Genomic DNA, 21626 nt, shown 5'->3' on the forward strand with positions numbered 1-21626 from the left:
ATTCTGTAGGTGTTAGTTATAGGAGTTAGTTATTTTAGGAGTTATAGCTCTTTAAGGGTTAGTTATAGGAGTTAGACTAGTAGTAGTAGTAATTATTATTATTATTATTATTTTAATAAAAGAACTTTGAAAGGCATACCCTCGTTCCCCATTCATCTTCTCCATTATGCTTCTTCTTTGTAACCGAACAGCCATTATCGCCCTTGTGATTTTTTCGATCGCCTCCACAGTCGTCTTCCATTCGAGCCACACGTCCAATTGGTTACTTTCCATCGTCATCGCATCTCCATTAGCCAAGCCAAAATGTTTCTGTTTTGTCACGTGCCAAGATTTCAAGTATGTGAGTCCCCTTTCCGACAAGCTTCTTCTCACGTCGTTCAAACTTCATCGTCAATAACCATCGAACGAACCAAATGTGCCAAGTCGATCTCCCTTCCAACCGTGCTTTTGAGTTGAGCGTGTTGTTTCCCCATCTCTAAGCCGCACCATCAGCTTTCTTCCCTACCGAACCGTGTAGCCAATCTGAGTCATCCCTCCCTATCTCAAATTGCACACGCCAACCACCAGCTAGTCCAAGTCGTAACTTGTGCCTTGTCGTGAATCATTGGGGTTTTGTGGTAAGGGTGTAGTTTGTGGGTTTTTGGTTGTCATTTTCGAAACCATATTAAGATGTAACGTTGAATTGGGTTAAAATTTGATCCTTGAAAGTGCCATTGGAGAAGTAATGCTTGAGTTTTTAGAGTTCACGACGAGATTAAACTGAGGTTTAAGTCTCCATTGCTTGGGTAAGTTAAACTACAAGAAAACAGGGCTCTCCCGATGTTGGCATGTTTCAACATAGATACCCAAAGACATCAGGAAAAGGTCTCCCGATTTATGTTGCATCATCTAGACGGAAGTCGGCAATATTGCTCGAGGTTCCAATTCTTGACGCGCAAGTGGGATGACGTCGAAACTTCCTTTCTCCCGACACTCTTTTGCCGATGGATACAAGATGTCGAAAAAAGGCACTACCGACGTTCAAGTCAAACATCGAAAAAAGGCACTACCGACGTTCAAGTCAAACATCGAAAAAAGAGCACTACCGACGTCCCATTTAAACGTCGGGAGAGTGACTTTACCAACATGTTGCTCAATACATCAGTACTCTTTTTGGTTTTTGATTCGATTTAAATTGAATAAAATTATAAAAGAATAAGCACCACAAAATTAATAAATAATTACATAAAATACCAAATCAAAATTTATATTAGAAATCAAATGTTAAAGTGTCGAACAATTACAAATGTTGCAAAGAAATTACATAAAAAAAAAGAAAAAAAATACATTAATCCCCTAATAACCGCAGACACCATATTCCCACAAGTCCATACCTACAATAACATAAAAGCAAATACATACATACATACATACATACATAGATATATATATATATATATATATATATATATATATATATATATATATATATATATATATATATATATATATATATATCACTAATTATAACAAATTAAACAACTTTAAAGTTGAAAAATATGTACCACAAGTCTACAAGGTCCTTTTCTGTACCTGACTCATTTTCTCAATAATCTTCTTCATTTCTTCCATTTGTCGAGCATACATTTGTGACGTTCTTCTTTATTCTTCAATCAAGTGTTTAGCTTCTTCAAGCTCGCTTCTTTGTTCCTCAATCTTGGATTGCAAGCACTCAAAGCTAGCTCTTAGTTCACTATCCTCCCTAAAGTGCATTTCTTACGAATATGAGGCCAAACTGCTACCACTCTACCGAGACTTGGGCTGAGACCCTAACCAAGACCTTTTGAGTAGTCTGATCGTCTACCTAAAATAATCTAGCATATCTCGTCATCGGAGAGTGGTTAAGAGCCCTCTGGGGTGGGTTGAGACTGGAGTTTCAGCATTTGATTATACATCAAAAAATTTAATATAGTTATGAAGTCTTAAATAAAAGTACAAAATAAGACAAAAGATTTTCATAAACTTAAATGTGCATCTGCGACGCCTGCGAAATGAATTGGTCACTTCGAGCGTGTGTTTCTCTAAACAACTCCACACGATCAACTTGATGACCTCGTTGTTCCATGAACTCGTGATGTCTTTGTAGAAACGACTTGGACCCGCTACTATGGTTGTAAGGTTGATTTCGTCTAGCATCCTTATTGGTCCTAGATTTCTCCTACATGCAAACATTTTTTAAAATTATACATGCATAAAAAAATGAAGCAATGTAAAATTACAATATGTAAATTTCATCTAAAATGCACGACTTAATAGTGGTCACATAGGAAATGTCAATCCTTCGGACAATTCACCACACGTGCCTTTTTAGGGTCAATGTACTTTTTGAAATGTTTGTGACAGTCTCCCTTAAACTCCTTGAAAGATGTGAGCATTTGATGCTCAACAAATCTAGCAAGTGTTTGATCTGTGAAATCAAGCACGAAATAGGAGGGGTGAAAAAACTGAACCGAACCGAAGAACCGAACCGACTAGTTTGCAACAAAAATACTATCGGCCTGAACCGAACCGATTCAATTTGGTTCGGGTCGGTTTGGGTCTAAAATTAACTAGTTAGATTAAAAATCCATTAACTTTTGTTTTTTTGCCGTTCTTTCATCTGCGTCATTTCATCTTCGGCTCTTCCAATTTTCTGTTCATCTTTCTGTTCTGCCACAGAGAACACGAACTGTGGTGAAGGAAAAGAAGAGAGTTGGGAAACACATTCAATAAATAAATACAAGTCCGTTTTTTCCCCTCAAGTCTCTTCTTTTCTTCTTCCTTGAATCTTGAAATTTATTTTGCATTTTGTTGGGTTTAAAGATCAAAAAGCGACCGTCGCAGGTAAGGAAACTCTGAAGGTGCATGAGATTGCCTAAGCAATTATGGTGAATCCAATTCTCATTCGAAACTGAAGTTTAGACCAATTTGGTGGCTCAATCATATGCTTTTATGCTATGCTTCCATGAAACCTCTCAAATTTTCAATTAATACACTAGAAGAAATCTGGTCTTTAATGTCGGGTGGAAAAAATGAAAAATAAGCTTTAATGTCGGTTTTCAAAAGGCGGATGTTTAATGTCGGTTTTAAACCGACATTAAAGCTTTATCTTTAATGTCGGTTTAAAACCGACATTAAACATCATGTTTTTTTAGAACCGACATTAAAGGTTTTTTTTTTTTTTTTAATTTTTGTAAAAAGTTGAATTTTTCTCTCTCTTACTTTACTTTTTCTCCTTTCTTCTCTACCAAACCCTAGACTTTACTCTTTTCTCCTTTCTTCTCTACCAAACCCTACGAAAGAAGGTTTTCTCTCAACATTTCTTCCCTTTCTTCCTTTCTCAATCTCATCACTTTCTAATCTCCCCTTGGCTTCCAGTCAAAACCTTCATATTCCCCACCTTCACCATCGCCGCTGTGAAATCCACCTTCCAGAGGCTCCGACTACTCCGATACTGTCTCACCGTCGCTGCCGTCAATGGGTCATCTTCCATCGCACTTAGGTAACATTTTTACTACTACTATTATCGTAACAAACACCCTTTATTTTTCTTATTTTTATGCATCTAAAACTACATTCGGGAAGGAAGAGCAAAAGGGATAAATGGCAAAGGCAAAAAGTCATAGTAATGGAGACTGCCTTAAAAGGAAGAAAAATGAATTTACTTAAGTTTGCCGTAGTACCCATTTCCAAGTATAGAGGAAAAGCACAGGTAGGAAAAGCCGTAGTACCCATTTTCGATTTTCGATTACTACTAACTGATAATAACAAAAACTCTCTTTTGCAACAGATGCTTGGCTACGGATGGGCTGGAATATTTAGAAAAGTCCTTGTGGATTCTCCATACATGTGGTGGCCAGCAAATTTGGTTCAAGTTTCTCTTTTCAGGTTATATATATTTCTCATATGATTTTCTAGTAAAAACTTAAATAATAATATGTTATTGTGTTGCAAAATTTAATGTTGAGCATATGAAAATTCAGGGCATTGCATGAGAAAGAGAAGAGGCCAAGAGGAGGACATACAAGGCTCAAAATTCTGCTACCTGTTGGTGTTTATTGAGCTGTGTTGCCTGCTGTTAGGGTGAGTGTGCAGTGACTACGATATGGAGTAGGTGCTACAGTTATAATAGGTAATCTCTACCCATGTACTTTTTTTCTATTTGCCAAATTGTACCGTATTTGATCAATGTTTACTTCAGTTTCTACTATTGAGCCTTCCTAAGCAAAGCTCTTAAGTTAAATAGTAGTTTTTTTTTAATATAAACTCTTAAGTTATTTTCTTTTACCTTTAGATAACTAAGCAAAGCTCAATCTTGTTTCTTTACACTATATAACTTAAAGTTGCATAAAAACATTAAGATTTAATTCTCATTATTGATTTCATGTTTAAAATCGGCAATTCAATTGAGGTTTACTTCATGGTGGTGTTAGAATCTTGGGTATGGAGCTTCTACTGAGAGGTTAAATTACGTAAAATCTGGTGCTTTTTATTGTTTAATTAGAGGTTTCTTTATATATATATACACTTTTTAGTCTAAGGGTGTTTTGGTGTTTTATTTTGACTAAGTTATATTATGCTATTTTTCTTACGTTGAAAAATTTATAATAATACTAGTCATTTATGTCATTATTATTTATGTCAACTTTGCACCAACCGATTAAAAAGTTGTGTTAATCTGTTGTTGTTGCTCAAGTAGGTTGAACCATTTGATTATTTGAAAGTTGTTGCTCTAAAGTCTTGCAATTCAGACACTACAATTCCCTTAATTCATTCATTTATCTACGGAAGATGGTTCATTTCCTCTTCCTTCATTTTTTGGAATACTAAAATGTGAGCGTTTAACAAATTCTTAAAATGGAGCTTCCCATTCAACTCAGTATTGGGTGTTAGTTTCCAGGTATGTATAGGTACTTTAGCCATTGATGGTAAGGATTTTTTTGGCTGGGGGATAGTGCTTCTTCTTCCATCTTTCCTCATCTCTATCACTTATCTTCATTGAGAAACTGCCTCGTCTTCCGTTTCTTAGTTTGGTTTGAGAACTCCGTGCCTTTCTCCTTTGTGTTCCGTCGTCATTTGTCCAATAGGAAACCATAGAGATTATCTCCCTTCTTTCTTTATTAGAAGTGTGCACTTGTCGGGTGGGGAGGAGGGGTGTTCGCATTTGGAGTCTGAATCCTAGTGAAGGGTTTTCTTGTAAATCTTTCTTCAAATTGTTATTAAATTGCCTCCCCCATTGGGCAGTGTGTTCGATGTGATTTGGAGGATTAAGATTCCTAACAAAGTCAAGTTGTTCATTTGTCTAGTCTTGTTTGGTTGTGTGAAAACTATTGATAGGCTTTTTAGGAGAAGAACTTCGCTTTTGTGTCCTTTTGCTGTATTCTTTGTCCGAAGGCAAAGGAGGATGTGGGTCATTTCCTTTTGGACTACTGGTATTCGAGGATTTCATGGAGCTTCTTCCTGCAGGACTTTGATTTTAGATTTGTTGGGTAGATATGTGTCTGTTCGATGATCAAGGAGTTTCTCCTTCATTTGAGAAAGGCCTTCTTTTTGTGGTGTGTTAGAGTATGTGCGATTGTTTGGGATATTTATGGTAGAAAGGACCAGGAACCTTGTGAAGTTTGATCTTTAGTGAAATATATAATTAAATGAGACTAATGTGAGGGAACTCCTTTTTTTATTTAAAAAAAACATTTGATGTCAATTACATTTAGGTAAAGCTAGGCCTTAGAGAAAAAATATGATTCAGGTAATTTTCAAAATGATTGAAATGTATTTTGTAGATTAAAGTTGTTTGAACTGGAGGTTATATTCATTCTTATACAAGAGTTTTATTTGTGCAGGTATGACTGATTCAACATGAGCATTAAAATTTATAGTTATGGGTAAGTTGTTCAATCTGAACTATTACATTGGAACCTGGCTAGCTAGGAGCTAGTTATAGGTGTTGTGGAATAGAAAAAGAAAAGCAAGATAGTTTGTTTTTTAGATAATCTTGCTACATTTTTTCATGCTTTTTTCTATAAATATTTATTCTAAGCAAGATAGTTTGTTTTTGAGATAATCTTGAATTAGTTTATGGCTTTTGATTGTGGATATTAAATTCTAGAAATGCTCATCAAGTAATCTGAGTGATTTCTTTTGTTTAATATCTGGACCAAAGGAAAATAATCTGAGTGATTTCTTTTGTTTAATGCAATTTGGTCTAAAATTTAAATTAAACAAAACAATAACTGTTTGCTTATGTCAATTGTGTGTGAAAATATCATTTTATCACCTACTAAAAAGTTCAATAACCAAATGAAAGTCGTCTTGCCACGTTGTTTGAACTCCCTTGCCATATTCTACTGTCTCTATCGAGATACAAGAAATGGATCTCAAGCTAGTAGGACGCTCACTCTTCTGTCTTGGGTTGGTGCTGTGATTAGTAGCTGGTGCAATTTCATAACTGTCTTGTATGTTGGTAAGTGTTTATAGATTTTGCTTCTCAAAACATTTACATCTTTAATTTCTTTGATGATATCATTTACCTATAACCACTAAAGAGATTTAGAGTGTTTTTGGTTGATTAGATATTTGATATCATTTAGATATTTGTACAATAGTGTTCTTTGAGCGTTCCGATATTATATGTAGATAACAATTGTTTTTGTCGTGCTTGATTGAATGTAGATAACTGTATATTTTTCCAGGTCATTTTCTACTAGAGGAGGATGATAAGTTTCTAGATAAGGTTTGAGCTACAGTTCAGGAAGAGGAATGTCAAGCCCTTGCTGCATTTGGTGCCTGTTTCCAATATTAATAATTGTTTGAAGAAGCATTTTCGAGACCTTTAAAATGTCGTGATCTTTGAATTTATATAATTCTGTTTGGTTGCAGTTAATTTTACAAGCGTGTTTTCATTGTTGGTGGAATCAGACTTGAATAATATGGGATTTATGTGCTTTAAGATATGAATGGGATTTATTGTTGCTTTAAGATATGAATGGGATTTATGTGCAAGTGCTAATAGCATTTTCATTGTTGGTGGAATCAGACTTGAATAATATGGTTTCCTACGGAATGTGACTTGTAGTTTCAAGTTTGTAGTTAATTTCACTTGTTGGATTCAATGTTGGTTTATAAAAAATGGACAATAATACAACAATTAAATAAATATAAATTTCTAAAAATGGACAAAAACAAGCCTTTGATGTCGGTTTTAAACTGATATTATTGGCCTCTTTAATGTCGGTTTTAAAACGACATCATAGCCCAATCGACATTAAAGGGCTTCAATAACACTATCAAAGATGTCGGTTTAAAACCGACATTAAAGCCAAACCGACATTAAAGGGCTTCAATAACACCACCAAAGATGTCGGTTGAAAACCGACATTAAAGGCCTTTAATGTCGTTTTTAAACCGACATTAAAGAGGTCTTTAATGTCGTTTTTAAACCGACATTAAAGTCCAACCGACATTAAAGGCCTTTAATAACGCTCGCAAAGATGTCGGTTGTCAAGTGACATTAAAGCCCTTTAATGTCGGTTTTAAACCGACATTAAAGGTCAAATTTCTTGTAGTGATAACATCATATTTGTGGACTGAGACATTTCATCCTCCCTTTTAGAGAAAGGAAATAGCTGATGCTTGATTATCATAATGACAATGGCGGTAGATCATACTCATTGAAAAGCTTTCTTGCAATAAGGTCACGAGAAACCTACCATTTTTTCTTCGTATGTGTAGATAATATTTTATTAAATATTATTGTACTCGGAAATTTTAATCTGAATATTGGAATCTAATTTTGTCCCATTTCTTACTCTTGTTCGATTTGAGCTGCACAAACAATTTTCTCATTATTTGGTTGAGTTTTTTTCCAGGAAGAAAAAACCCGACCTGACCCAATCCATTTCGATCCGCATTCAGGTCGGGTTGGTCTCTGTTAATAAATGAACCGCACATTTCGATTCAGGTTGGATTTGAAGAAAAATCGACCCAACCCGACCCAATTACACCCCTACGAAATAACATTACAAAGTAAAGAACATGCGTATTAACTAGGTTTATACTTAGGTACGTTTAAAATAAATGCAAATAAATTACTGAACTTACCTGTAGAACACCCTTGACCACTTCGATATACTATGGTAGAACATCAGCCCACTTAAGACAGTAGACTGGAAATATATCTCACACACACACATACACACATTAATGGTGTTGCTGAACCGAACAGCATGTGGAGAGATTGGTTTCATCGCTCATGGAACGATGGTAATTAAAATCTTGCCATGCTTTGTACCTCTCCAATTCCAAGTTTTAGAACTGTTGACGTCTTATAGGAGTCGAAGAGGATTGAGGTCCATCTCATTAAGAAAACAAAATACTATCAGAAACAAAACTACTCTATATGTTCGTAATTTTCATCAAAGTAATGAGACTAACGGAAAGTGTCATCCACCCATGACGATCCTCCCGCGTTATTCACTGCGTTGCCGAACTCGAGAAACAAAGCATCTGTCTGCTTGAAACCGTTGGGGATGATATAGTACCTATGGACATAAAACTAAAATAAATTAAACAAATGAGAGTACCTCAAACTGAATATATAAAAAAAACAAAATATGTGGATACATGATTCATCATTATTATTCGTCATCTCTTGATCCACTTTGATGTGCTAATTGTTCATCATCATCGTCTATGAAGTTGTCAACAACATGACGCACAACTGGTCTTACCACCACTGCAGGATCAACATCAAATCTAAATAGAGTATCATCCTCAATGTGTTCATCAACACGATGTCTGTCAACGATTTCCAGCACATTCAATTACTCATTTTCAACATCCTCCACTTTGGGCATGTATTATATACGTTTATTTTGGATCACTTGAACAACTTTTCAATTGATACCATTTTTTGGATTCTTGAGGTAAAGTACTAGATGTGCTTGAGTCACGAGAATGACCGGTTCCTTGACGCACCAAAAAATGCGACGTGTTGATTGATTTATAGCCTAATTCTTTTTATGTCTTATGGCTTTTGTTGTTTTCAGCGTCAAACCACCTACACTTAAATAGTCAAACATGTCATCCCAACAGATATTAAAAGTCTCACACTTCATCTAAAATATCATAAAAATTATTGTCGACACTTCCACTGCCACTGTTTTCATCGATTACTATGACTAATTTACTAATTAAACTAAATATTAGTGGGAAATGTGGCAGCTCATAATGAATTTAGAAGCCACTAATTCTATTAATGGTTAATGGATTAATTAGGTGTTGAGTTTTCATTAAATAAATTGCATGCAGAATTTTTCTATATAAACTTCTCATTTTAGAAGGAGAGAAGGATGAATTTATTCATGTTCCCAGTAAATATAATTTTAAACGCTAATTACACTAATTACATTGGATAATTAAAAAATTACATTATTATTCTTCAAAGTTTCATCCATATTTAAAAGACCCCATTATCCATAAAAACAAATTACAAAATAACAAAGAAAAATAAAAATCTATAATAATTTATTACATTCATTACCAAAATGGCCTACTCTAATCTCATTATTTCTTTCCTTACACTCCTTACTTTTGTTTCACATGTTGCATCGATTGACATCATTTCTACCGTTTGTCTGAAAATGACGAATCCGTCATTTTGTTCAAGCGTATTGAAATTTATAGATATAACTGATTTAAAAGGATTGGACGTATATACCCTAAACCTTGCTTATAGCAATGCAGCCAAATCTATGGCCCTAGCTAGCTAAGTCATTAGCGATAACCGTCACTAATATAATCCTCAACTTAAGCAACAATATTCGTCATGTATTACGAGCTTTGATGAAGCTCTTGTTGACATTTAAACCACACAAAAAGTTTTGACGATTGGTGACTTTAACGTTGTTAATATTGCAACTTATAAGGCTATGACAGAGATTGATGATTGTCAAGATAAGTTCAAGCAACCACCGACTGACACATTGATGCTTTTGAAGAATAGCAAGACTTTGAATGATATATGCAACATTATCTTGGTTAAATCTAATCTTCTTTAAAAACAATAAACAATGTGATAAAAACTTATACTTGAAAATTGTCATTGAACAATAATTAATATATATGAAGTTTGATATTTAAACTCACAATATTATGTAGATAGAGATTAAATATTGAACTGAAAAATTGGATAATTAACAAGAATGTTCATTTTTAGAAGAAAATCGGACTATTTACTAATCACTTAAAAGAGTATTTTAACTAATTTTCTAAAATAAAATAAAAAATAAAAATGAATTTTTCGAAAAACATTTTTTTAAGTCAATCCAAGCGAATCAATAACTCTAAACTAGACAAAAAATTGGAGTGTTTGGTAATCACTTGAAAGTGTATTTTAGCTAATTTTTTAAAATAAATTAAAAATAAAAATGAATTTTTCGAAAAACATTTTTTTAAGTCAATGATTCTAAAGTAGGAACGTTAGATTTTCTTTTCTTAAATAATCTTAAAAAATTTACTTTCTCTTGTGTATGATAATGATTTCTCTCAACACACTTGACCACCATATTATATATATAACAAAACAAATTTTCCTCGATATAAAGGGATCTCTTTAAATCAAGGATTGATTCTATATTCACGTGGAGTAGTAACTTTATCTTCTTTTCTTTCAGACAAATCTGAAGGCATGTTTGAAATGAATCGAGAAAAAATTGTTTTCTAAAAAATGTATTTTCATTTAAACATTTTTTTTAAAAGCTCTTTGAAAAAAAATGTGTGTTTGGCAATTTTGTTATATATATATATTTGTCCGTGGACATTTTGATAGAAGTTCAACAACGATCATTGAGGATGGTGGTTTGAGGTGGTTGGGAACATTCACCGTAAAATGATAATCAGAAGTTGGTGACAATGGTCATTGGAAGTCAAACAATGGCAATTACAAAAAAAAATAGTCGTTGGCAGTTGGTCTATAACAGACAGAAAAAGGATTGTCAAAAGTTGACTGGTAATAGTTGCCATAAAACAATTAACAAAAATAAGCTAACAATGGTTAAAAAAAAAAAAAAAGAGGGAACCATTAAACACAAAAATTTATTTTTCTAAAAGTTGGTTTTAGGTGAAACACCTAAAACCACATTATTCTATAAATTCATTCTTTCAAAATTTATTTTAGATGGTTGTCAAACATATAATATGTTTTCCAAAACAACTTATTTCTTAATTTAATCACTTGAGAATACAATCCAAACACATCTTAATACCCTAACAATTGAGTGGCTTCTATTGAGAGTGATAATCAATTTTGTTATGATTTTGGACGCATCATGAACTAATTCAAACTAATAGTTTTACAAATAATGGATTCAAACCAATGTCCAATAAAGAAGGATTGATTTTTTCTAAAATAAAAAAATAAAAAACATATAAACATCATAATAATTGACATTTTTTTCTAAACAAAGAAAATTTATGCACCATTATTATTAAAATACGAAAAGATACATACTATCATAGAGTTTACTTTTAAGGTTATACATATTTTTTAAAAAAGAAAACCCATTATTTAAAAAACTCTTTTGATAAAAAAAAGTTTTTTTTTTTTATATTTTTTATAGGATAGTATACAATATTAGAAAATCAAGATAAAACCAATCCAAACCGATAGTTTTACAAAAAGAAGATATTTAAACCGAATGTCCAGTAAATAGCAAAAACCAATTCATCGGTTTTTATTTGATTGGATTTATTATCGGTTTGTTTCTCAATTTTTGGTATATTCGTTTTTCTTTTCCAATTTTTTTCTTTTTATTTCTACTTTTGTTTTAAATTGGTTACTTTTATCAACTTTAAATTAAAATTAGATTTATTTCCTTTTTTCTACATATTGAAATGTTATATTTTTTTGTTGGATCTTTTCAAAAATATAAAAAAAGAGCCAAATATTTACATTCCAGAACAATTCCAAAACTGAAAAAAGCGCAGAGGCCCACTGTGTAAAATACCAAAAATGTCCCGTCAATAATGTGCGCGTAATATATTTGCAATCGTTTAGATTTGGTTATCGATCGTTTAGATATGACTACAATTTATACGCGATCGTTGAGATATGACTATAATTTATACGCGATCGTTTAGATATGACTACATTATACGCGATCGTTTAGATATGAGTACAATTTATACCGATCGTTTAGTATGGCTACAATTTATCTTTTTAATTCTATCGTTTAATTTAGTTACACAATCGTTTAGATCGGAGACTCATATCTAAATGATTTTTTTTTCAAAATTTGGTACACGATTTTTTTAATTCTTTTGGTACATGATCGTTTAGATTTCTTTACATGATCGTTTACTTTTTTTACACGATCGTTTATTTTTTTTTTTTTACACAATCATTTCCATTTGGCTAGTACAATACAAATGATTTTTTTTTTAAGATTCTTTATACACGATCTTTTATTTTTTTTACACGATCGTTTACTTTTTTAAAAAAATGATCATTTAGATTTTGCTACTCTAATCTAAATGATTTTTTTTCAAGATTCTTTATACACACTCTTTTATCTTTTTTACACAATCGTTTACTTTTTTTTTACACGATCGTTTACATTTGGCTATTCCAATCTAAATGATTTTTTTTCAAGATTCTTTATACACGATCTTTTATTTACACGATTGTTTACTTTTTACACGATAGTTTACATTTGGCTAGTCCAATCTAAATAATTTTTTTCAAGATTCTTTATACACGATCTTTTAGATTTTGCTATTTTTCGTACACGACGTAAAGAACAAGAAAAAGAAGAAAGACAGTGGAAAGAAATCGCAGTGAAAAAAAAAAGAGCAAAAGTAGAAAGACGATGGAAAAGCAAAATAAAAGGAAGAGAAATAGAAGAAAAATGATGAAAAGATTAAACGACGTAAATAAAGAATTAAAAAATAAGAAAGATAATGGAAAGAAATTGCAGAAAAAAATAGGAAAGAAAAAAGACGAAAACGCAGGAGGAAGACGATGAAGAAATAGCAGGAGGAAGACAAATCGCACAAGAAAGATAGAAGGGTAAACCTGAAATATTTAAAAAATGACTAAGTTTATGGGCTTTGTCATACATACTGTAAATAGTGTGATGTTTTGTTACATTTATGTAATTTTTCCATTTTTTTTTTTGTACATTTTTTTAAAATAAAAACATGTAAACACCACGATAATATATATAAACAAATATACTTTTTATAAACAACGAAGACATATGCAACATTATTATTAGATGATTACTAATAGATAGGGCCCGTTTGGTAACGTTCTTGTTCCCTGTTTTCTGATTCTGTTTCCATTTTTTAAGAAATAAAGGTGTTTGATAACGTTCCTTATTTCTCATTCTAAAAAAAAAGTAGAAACGTTTCTCATTTTATAAGGAATTATTGGAAAAAAAAAATAGTTTCTTCTATTCTCAATTACTTCTATTGATTTCCTTTTTTTCAATTTATTTCTATTTGTTTCGTTTTTCTTTTTCTCAATTATTTTTATTGGTTTCCTTTTCCTTTTAATCAATTGATTTTATTAGTTTCATTTTCATTTTTCTCAATTATTTTTGTTGGTTTCATTTTCCTTTTCTCAATTATTTTTATTGGTTTCCTTTTCCTTTTTTCAATTATTTTATTGGTTTTCTTTTCCTTTTTTTAATTATTTTTATTGGTTTTCTTCTCATTTTTCTCAATTATTTTTATTTGTTTTCTTTTCTTTTTTTTTTAATTATTTTTATTGGTTTCCTTTTCCTCTTATCTCCATCATCTTTCCCAAGTAATCATTCTTTTTCTCTTTCACTCATCGTTTTCCTCTGCACACCGTCTTCCTCTTCACCTCTCATCGTCTTCGTCGACAACCCAAACTCTTCCTCTTCACTGGACTATTCCTCTTCGTCGGATCCATAGTTTTTGCCTGATTGTTCCTTTTTGTCGGATCCATAGTTTTCGTCTTTCTCTTTGTGCGAATCTGGATTTTCGTTGTTGGTTCTTCTCTAAAGTATCATAGGTAGTAGAGTTAAAAATTAATTTTTTTTTTGTTTCTTTCAATTCTGAATATTGAAGACATAATAACTTATTTTAAAATTAATATTAAATTCTAGATGTCATGAAATAACGATGAGGTTGTTAAAATTGATGAATTAAGAAGTGAGTCGACATTATCTAAGAGAAATGGCCCGAGTGAGAGATGATATTGCCAATCAAATTTGACAACATTTGAAGGATAAATACAATTTTATGTTTTATGTTATTATTTTTATTCGTGCATTGATACTTCTTCGTATTAAATGAATAAACTTTTGATAATTTTATTTTTTATGTTTGATGGATAGACCTATATTTTTGTTTAGTGTTTAATTGAAGTAGATGTGAAAAATAAAAAATAAATCTAGAAGTAAATCAGTAAACAAGAAACAGTTATTAAATACATTTTTTGTTTTTGTTTCTTTTTTGTTTTTCAAGAAACAAGAAATAGAAACAGCTATCAAACACATTTTTTGTTTTTGTTTCTTTTTTGTTTTTCAAGAAACAAAAAATAGAAACAGTTATCAAATGCATTACTGTTTCTTGTTCTAAAAAAAGAAGAAACAGGAAACAGGAAACAGGAAACAAAAAACAAAAAACAAAAAATAGGAAACAAAAAACAAAAAATAGGAAACAAAAAACAAAAAACAGAGAATAGAAACGTTACCAAACGGGCCCAAAGATAGCTAATACTAGAAAGTTTACCTGGAAGGTCACACACATACCTTCAGTTTTGGTTGTTTTTTCAAATACAAAATGATTCAAACCAAACGCAAACAAACTAATATGTCAAATTTTATATTTAGTGTATTTCACAATATATACTGTATCAAATATTTGGGTGTTCATTTGCCAAATTTATTATTTTATAGACATGTTGATTTAACTGATACTTTTATTTTAGAAAAAAATTGGAAACAAGTTTCAAATTAAGTGGTTGATCTTTTCCATGGTTTGTCAATTTCTAGGTTATTTTTTCCTTCCTTTTTCCATTGTATTTTATCCTATTCGTATTTTCATGTTTTTCATATTCATCCTAAACTCGTAGATTATTAATTTCCAAGTAGTTGGCCACCTTGACTTGAACTATTTTATTTTTGGTTTTTGGTTTTCGTAGATTAGGCCTATCTTTTTATCATTTCTTGCAATGATTTGCATTTTTCTCAAATACAATAGTTGAATTCTTCTTCTTTTAAATTCGTTAAAGGTGATAGTGTCAATATATTTATTTTTTAAAAACAAGAATAAAAGACAAAATGATTATTAAACGAAGTCATTCATCTTTAAATCATGAGTTTAGTTTAATCTACATGCTAAAATATTACAAATTGATATTTGAGTTTTAATTTGACTTTAGATTTCAAGGTTTGGTTTTTTAACTTTTTTTTTGCTAAATACTTTTTTTTCAGTGTTAATGTTTGTATATTACAAATTGATATTTGAGTTTTACTTTGACTTTAGATTTCAAGGTTTGGTTTTTTAACAATTTTTTTTGCTAAATACTTTTTTTTTCAGTGTTAAGTTTGCTAATTAATTTAAAAGAGAAATTTTCAAACGATTTATATAAATAAAAAAAAATCTATAGACTTTTATCAACCTCTATCAATGATAAACTTGTACGAGTTTCTATTATAACTAGCAGATAGACTTCAATCAATGTCTATCAATTATAGACATTGATAACACGATCTATACTCTATTTTTCTATATTTAAAAAGCCCCAAAATCAATCTAATTTGAATGGTGATGAAAAAAAATAATTTTAATACTGTAAATTATTTAATAGACATTGACAATAAGACAAAAAATTAGTAGTTAGTGAAAAATCAAAGTTAAAAGTATGAATCTTAACTCTCAACCAAATGTTACAATTTAAAACATAAAAATTAAATTAAAATTAAACTCAAAACTTAAAAATTTAATGTGTGACATTTTAAAATCTACCAACTAAGTAAAAATTAAATCAAAAGCCTAAGATCTGAAAAAGACATTACTTGAATAAATAACAATAGAATATATAACACAAGAATAAAATAATTACATACCAGCACAAAAATGGTTAAAATTTGCTATATTTGATAAACAATTTTATGCAATTTGCTATATTTTGTATGCAATTTCACGTACTTCCCAATTTTCTTCTTGAGAGCTATTATTGATAGCAGTAATAGTGATAACTCTCTATTTACCACTATTATGAGTGTCTCTTCTCTATTTTCTCAAATTGAAAGTCACTATCAATAGCGAATATCAATGATAATTGTGCATTAAGAAACTAACTTGATAATTTTAAAAACTTTATCAGTTGACGGGTCAATATTTGCTATTTTTGCAAATATTTTACCATTATACTATATTCTTAGTTTATTTTCTAAATTGTCCTCTTTGTTGTAATTTTTCAAAAAAAAAAAAAAGGTACTTTTTTATTTTTCATTTCATAATGTGAACTTTTTTTTTTCTCCCACGATTTATTTATCATAAAATATGAAACAACTCGTTAAATCAACATGAGTAATATAAACTTGTATAATTAACTTCAAGATTTGATCTGCACAACTCTCAAAGAAAACCCATTTTAATAACCATATAATTCCATATGTCCAAAGTTTGGAAAGAAAAACATTAATTACTTAAATCTATTAGGTAGATAAAGAAAAGAAAAGAAAAGAAAAGAAGAGAAAAGAAAAGGTGTTTGTGTGTTTGTGGTATGGGATTAGACTATAATGTGTGAAGTTAATCTTGGTGGTGTAAAAGAAAAAGAAACCCAATTTACAAAATGGTGGAGAGAAATTAGGGAGAAATTTCTAGAAAGCAATAAAAAGAAGAAAATTTGTAAATAAGGAAAAGAATTGGGTAGAAGGAAAATTGAGTGCTGATGAAGAGGAGGAGGAGGAGGTGGAAGGGCCGGAAGGAACGGCACCGAACACAGTGGAGCCACTTGAATTTGTAGTGTTCAAAATAGATGAACTTGTGCTGTAAAATAAATCCAACAATCTCATTAATCACCTCGTTTGTTAATCATTTCCAATTTTGAATAATTTAAGTTTGCATATGTCATATTCACTTTAATATTTTTTGTGTTGTTATCTACATTTTGCACATGTTTTAAAAAACTAAAGTAAAATTTAAAAATAAGAAAAATAGTTGTTTTTATTTATGAAATTTGATCAAATTATCATGTAAATAAATATAACTTAATTTAAAAAAAAAAACTGAAAACAAAAGAAATATATGGATATATAGTGAACCAAGGTAAAAATAAAAGAATTACGATAAATATTTGGAAAGTGTAAGAGAGTAAAATGAATTGAAGTTAAAAAAACAAAGAGGAATAATATATGACCAAACAGTGTATAAACCTTTATATTAATTGGTTGGGGGAGGGGGGGGGGGGGCGGGGGGGGGGGGGGTTCACCTTGTTGATGGGTACTCGCACGTGCCACTGCCTGCAGTGAACATTTATGACAAAAGAAACAATTTTTACATTTATTATTCACCTAAAACAATACCATCAAATATCAATTCAACCAAAGGGAATTACATATATGCATATGTAAGTAAATGACTTGATTGCCACACGAACAAAATAAAATCTATTTAATTCCATCCAATCCAATGTATCTCTATTTATTTCAAATTTTGTAATATTACATTTTGTTTCATAATTATTATTGTACTATAATTATTTTAATATTTTAGACAAAACATTCAGACTTGAATGCAGAGTGGTCTTAATGAAAAAAAAAAAAAAAAGAAAAAGAAAAAAAGGAAAAATAGAAACAATGGAGGAATTGCAGTGCATCAATTTAATTCTATGCATTAAGAAAAAACATTACATGTTCCGATACATAAATAATAACAATAGAAAAACTAAACACCGTACTACTAATTTCAAAATTCTACGGCTCACATGAAGGAAGAAAAAATGTTTTAAATGGGTGGAAGTCGTCTCCTAGATTCTAGGTTGGGAATGTTAGAATTTGTTTGATGATGTTTTTTAAAGGTTGAAAGTAATAGAATAATTTTTAATTAGTTTAGCATAAAATTAAATTAAATTAAATTAAATTAAATTAAATTAAATTAAATTAAATAAATAAATAAAAACTTAAAATCCCACTTTAATTAGTTTAGCCAAATGCTTAAAAGAAAAACCAAGAACGGGGATGATCTTAAAATAGGCGTAATGGCGAATCGCTTGCTCACTCAATTCATTTGCATTGAAATTCATAAGAAAAACCCTAAAACCCATTTACAGAGAAGCAAGCAAGAAGAACAGCACCAAAGAGAACTTACTGGGATTGGTGCTAGTAATCACGGCAGTGCCTCCAAAATTACAGCTATTCGGAAGCGGATTCTTCTGGTAATAGTTATTGAACGCGTAAGAAGCATGGTCTCGAACCGAATTAGGATTGTAGCAATTTCCACCGGCTTGAATCGACGAGCAATCGGCGCCTCCCATGCCGCACGCATAGTCCAAAGCTAATTGCAGCGCCGCCTGCGACGCACTCTGACTCGCAATGCACCAGCTGGAGCCACCGGTGATGGTGGTTGCCGGTGTAAAGCTTGGGGTCGTCATGGCTGGGGAGACGGTATCGGGGTTGGAACTGGTAGGGTTTATGATGGGGATGGTTGGGATGTTGATTGTTGGGACTGTTGTTATTGGGGTCGTGATGTCCTTTTGACTTGTTGAAGATTTTCTTGATGCTGCTCTGAATTGCTTCCCCTGTTTTTGTGGAGAATCTGCCCTTGATGAACCTGATCTCAAATTGGGGAAAAAAGAAAAGGTACGTTCACACACACATAAAAAACAAATTGATTTTAGTTTTTTTTTTCCTTTGTCGATGAATTGAATTGAAATTATTTGTTTTGTTTTGTTTTTCTTGTAATGTGTATGATATGATATACTTGCTTTCTAGTTACGCATCATTGAAATGTTGAAGAAATTGAACAATTAGTCAAAAGTGAAAGATTCTGATTTCGATAAAGAAGAATGGAAAAAAAAAAAAAAAGCATTCAAAATTTTAAACTCCACAACATGAAAACCCCCTTAAAGAAGATACTCGAGAATAAGACAGAATGATAAGAACTACTTTAATAGCTTTATTTAGAACGAAATCAAATACTCCCACACTAACAAAGAAACAAACTTATGGGGTTTCAATGGATTAGTTCATTGATTCAAGAAAACATGAAAAGAACTGTCCTTTCATAAGTTCTCACCTGGGCTAAAACAGTGAATGAATAGGAACAGAATCAGAGTGCTATAAATGAACCTCCCATCCATTAGAAGAAACTCTCTTTGTTCCTCCGTCAAAATGTTTCCTCTGAGGAGAAACACAGAGAGAAGAAGAAGAAGAAGAAGAAGAAGAAGAAGAAGAAGAAGAAGAAGAAGAAGAAGAAGAAGAAGAAGAAGAAGAAGAAGAAGAAGAAGAAGAAGAAGAAGTGAAGATGAAAGTTAGGAAAAGAAGAAAAATGGGAGATTATTATGGAATTTTGGGTATGTTGGGGTGTGGTGGCAAGTGATCTATGCAATGATGTTGCTGATGTGGATATTTTTTTGCTTCTGCTTTTGCTTTTTCTTCTTGCTTTTACTGTAGGTTTCAAATGGGGGTGATGGGTTTGCTCAATTTGGATTTATATATATACAAGCTTAAATTTCCCTCATTGGGATTTCATTGGATTAAATGGGAAATTGGATACAATGACAAGATTTGCGGGTTTATTTGTACTTCCCACAAATTTCGAAATTCCTCGTTTGCCCCTAAATAATATTTCATTCATGAAATTTTGTTTTAAATAAAACAAAATTTCAGTGTTTTAAAATATTATATTCATATATTTATTTAGAATTTGTTTAAATAATGTGTTTTTTAAGAGTAATGTAAAAAATAGGGTAAAAAACAAACTATTAACAAACATGTGTAATTTGGCACACGACTTTGCTTGCATCACGACTTCAATGCGTGTGGACCCCACAATTTATTCTTTTTTAAGATATTTCATATATATAGATTCCAATTTCCTAAACATTTCTTATTAAATATATTTCCAAATTCCAATTTCTAATTTTAAAAAATACATTTCCTTATTAAATATATTTTAAATTTCAAATTCAATTTTTTTTTAAAAAATATATATATTAACAAAATATGTTATTAAATATTTAAATCTCCAAATTTTAATTTTCTAAAATATCTTTTCTTATTAAATATATTTTTAAATTTCAATTTTCAATTTTCAAAAATATCTTCCCAAATTAGATATCTTATTAAATATGTTATTAAAAAAATATAATATCTAATTCTGAAACTATTCTTGCTATACTTTTTTCATTTGATTTAAAAAATATATTTAAATCTCTAGATTTTAATTTTCAATTTTTAAAAATATATTTTTAAATTAAATATGTTATTGAAAAAATAATATCTAATTCTATAACTATTCTTGTCATACTCTTTTTATTTTGATTCTAAAAAAAGTTAGATATTTTGTTAATATTGTTGGATTGCAAATATTTGTTTAATATATTTTTTAATAACATATTTTGTTAATATATATATATATATATATATATATATATATCTTTTTAAAGAGTTGGAGATTTATATATATATCTTTTTTTAAAGATATTTTTTTAAGAATAGTTCTAGAATTATATATATATCTTTTTAAAGAGTTGGAGATTAGAATTTGAAATTTAGAAATATATTTAATAAGGAAATGTGTTTTTGAAAATTGGAATTTGGAAACATATAAGAAAGATAGTTTTGGAAATTGGAACTTAGAGATTTGGATATTCATATATATATATATTAAATATCTTTAAAAAAAAGAAGAAATTGCGGGGTGGACGCATTGAAGTCGTGGATCTTGTCCACGATGTCAAGCAAAGTCATGTACGGGGAAGTCGTAAACAAGATCTATGACTTCGCGCAAATTACCTTATTTTTGTTAATAGTTTGCCTTCTACCATATTTTTCATATTACTTTTAAAAAATACATTATCTAAAAAAAACTCGTTTATTTACTTAGTTTTATTTTTCATTATCAAATTTATTATCACAGCGTAGCAATTTTTTGACCTCATTTATTTAGTAAATACTTTTTTTAAAAAACCTATTCCGAATGGATTCATAGGTGAAATACTTGAAAAAAATGTTTTTGTTAAGTAAGAAATTAATTACAAATTGCCGCATCATTTACTAAAATAATTGTATTTGGGATTAACTAAAAATTGACATGTGTCCCAAATTGAATTTAAAGACAAATTAGACAATTCTAATGATGGCACATGTCTTTATTATCATAATGGGATCAAATTAATTATTTTGGTTTAATTAAATATTATTTACTTGAACTAAAATTCAATTAGCCAAAAAAATAAGCTTAATTTAGCCCAAAATTAAATATGATTCAAATCCGTATGATTGAGTCCATGGTATGATTCATGGACCAGACCAGGTCCAAGTCCATAAAAGCCCACCAGGGAACTCTAGGAGTTATTTTCATTTATGAGGAGGAAAATTTTTTACTCCAGAAGGTCTATAGAGAAT

The 21626-nt window shown here is 30.5% G+C and overlaps 2 protein-coding genes and 1 long non-coding RNA gene across 3 annotated transcripts; 2 read left to right on the forward strand and 1 right to left on the reverse strand.

Annotated features, from left to right (window-relative positions):
* Positions 1 to 3282: 3282 nt before the first annotated feature.
* LOC127144069 (oligopeptide transporter 5-like) lies at positions 3283 to 4295 on the forward strand. The gene is made up of 3 exons (XM_051079635.1): positions 3283 to 3730; positions 3809 to 3906; positions 4002 to 4295. The coding sequence occupies exons 1-3, from the start codon at positions 3578 to 3580 to the stop codon at positions 4078 to 4080; spliced, it is 330 nt and encodes a 109-aa protein (XP_050935592.1). The 5' UTR covers positions 3283 to 3577; the 3' UTR covers positions 4081 to 4295.
* Positions 4296 to 6388: 2093 nt separating this feature from the next.
* On the forward strand, positions 6389 to 7000 carry LOC127144070 (uncharacterized). Its single transcript, XR_007815689.1, has 2 exons — positions 6389 to 6481; positions 6711 to 7000. It is a non-coding gene; the product is annotated as an uncharacterized LOC127144070 (long non-coding RNA).
* A 9632-nt stretch (positions 7001 to 16632) lies between these two features.
* On the reverse strand, positions 16633 to 19528 carry LOC103496317 (PLASMODESMATA CALLOSE-BINDING PROTEIN 5-like). Its single transcript, XM_008458128.3, has 4 exons — positions 19294 to 19528; positions 18367 to 18828; positions 17489 to 17519; positions 16633 to 17046 (listed from the first exon to the last, which is right to left on the reverse strand). The coding sequence occupies exons 1-4, from the start codon at positions 19355 to 19357 to the stop codon at positions 16878 to 16880; spliced, it is 726 nt and encodes a 241-aa protein (XP_008456350.2). The 5' UTR covers positions 19358 to 19528; the 3' UTR covers positions 16633 to 16877.
* Between the last annotated feature and the right edge of the window lie 2098 nt (positions 19529 to 21626).

Source organism: Cucumis melo, chromosome 11, assembly GCF_025177605.1.
Source record: "Cucumis melo cultivar AY chromosome 11, USDA_Cmelo_AY_1.0, whole genome shotgun sequence".
NCBI lineage: Eukaryota > Viridiplantae > Streptophyta > Magnoliopsida > Cucurbitales > Cucurbitaceae > Cucumis > Cucumis melo.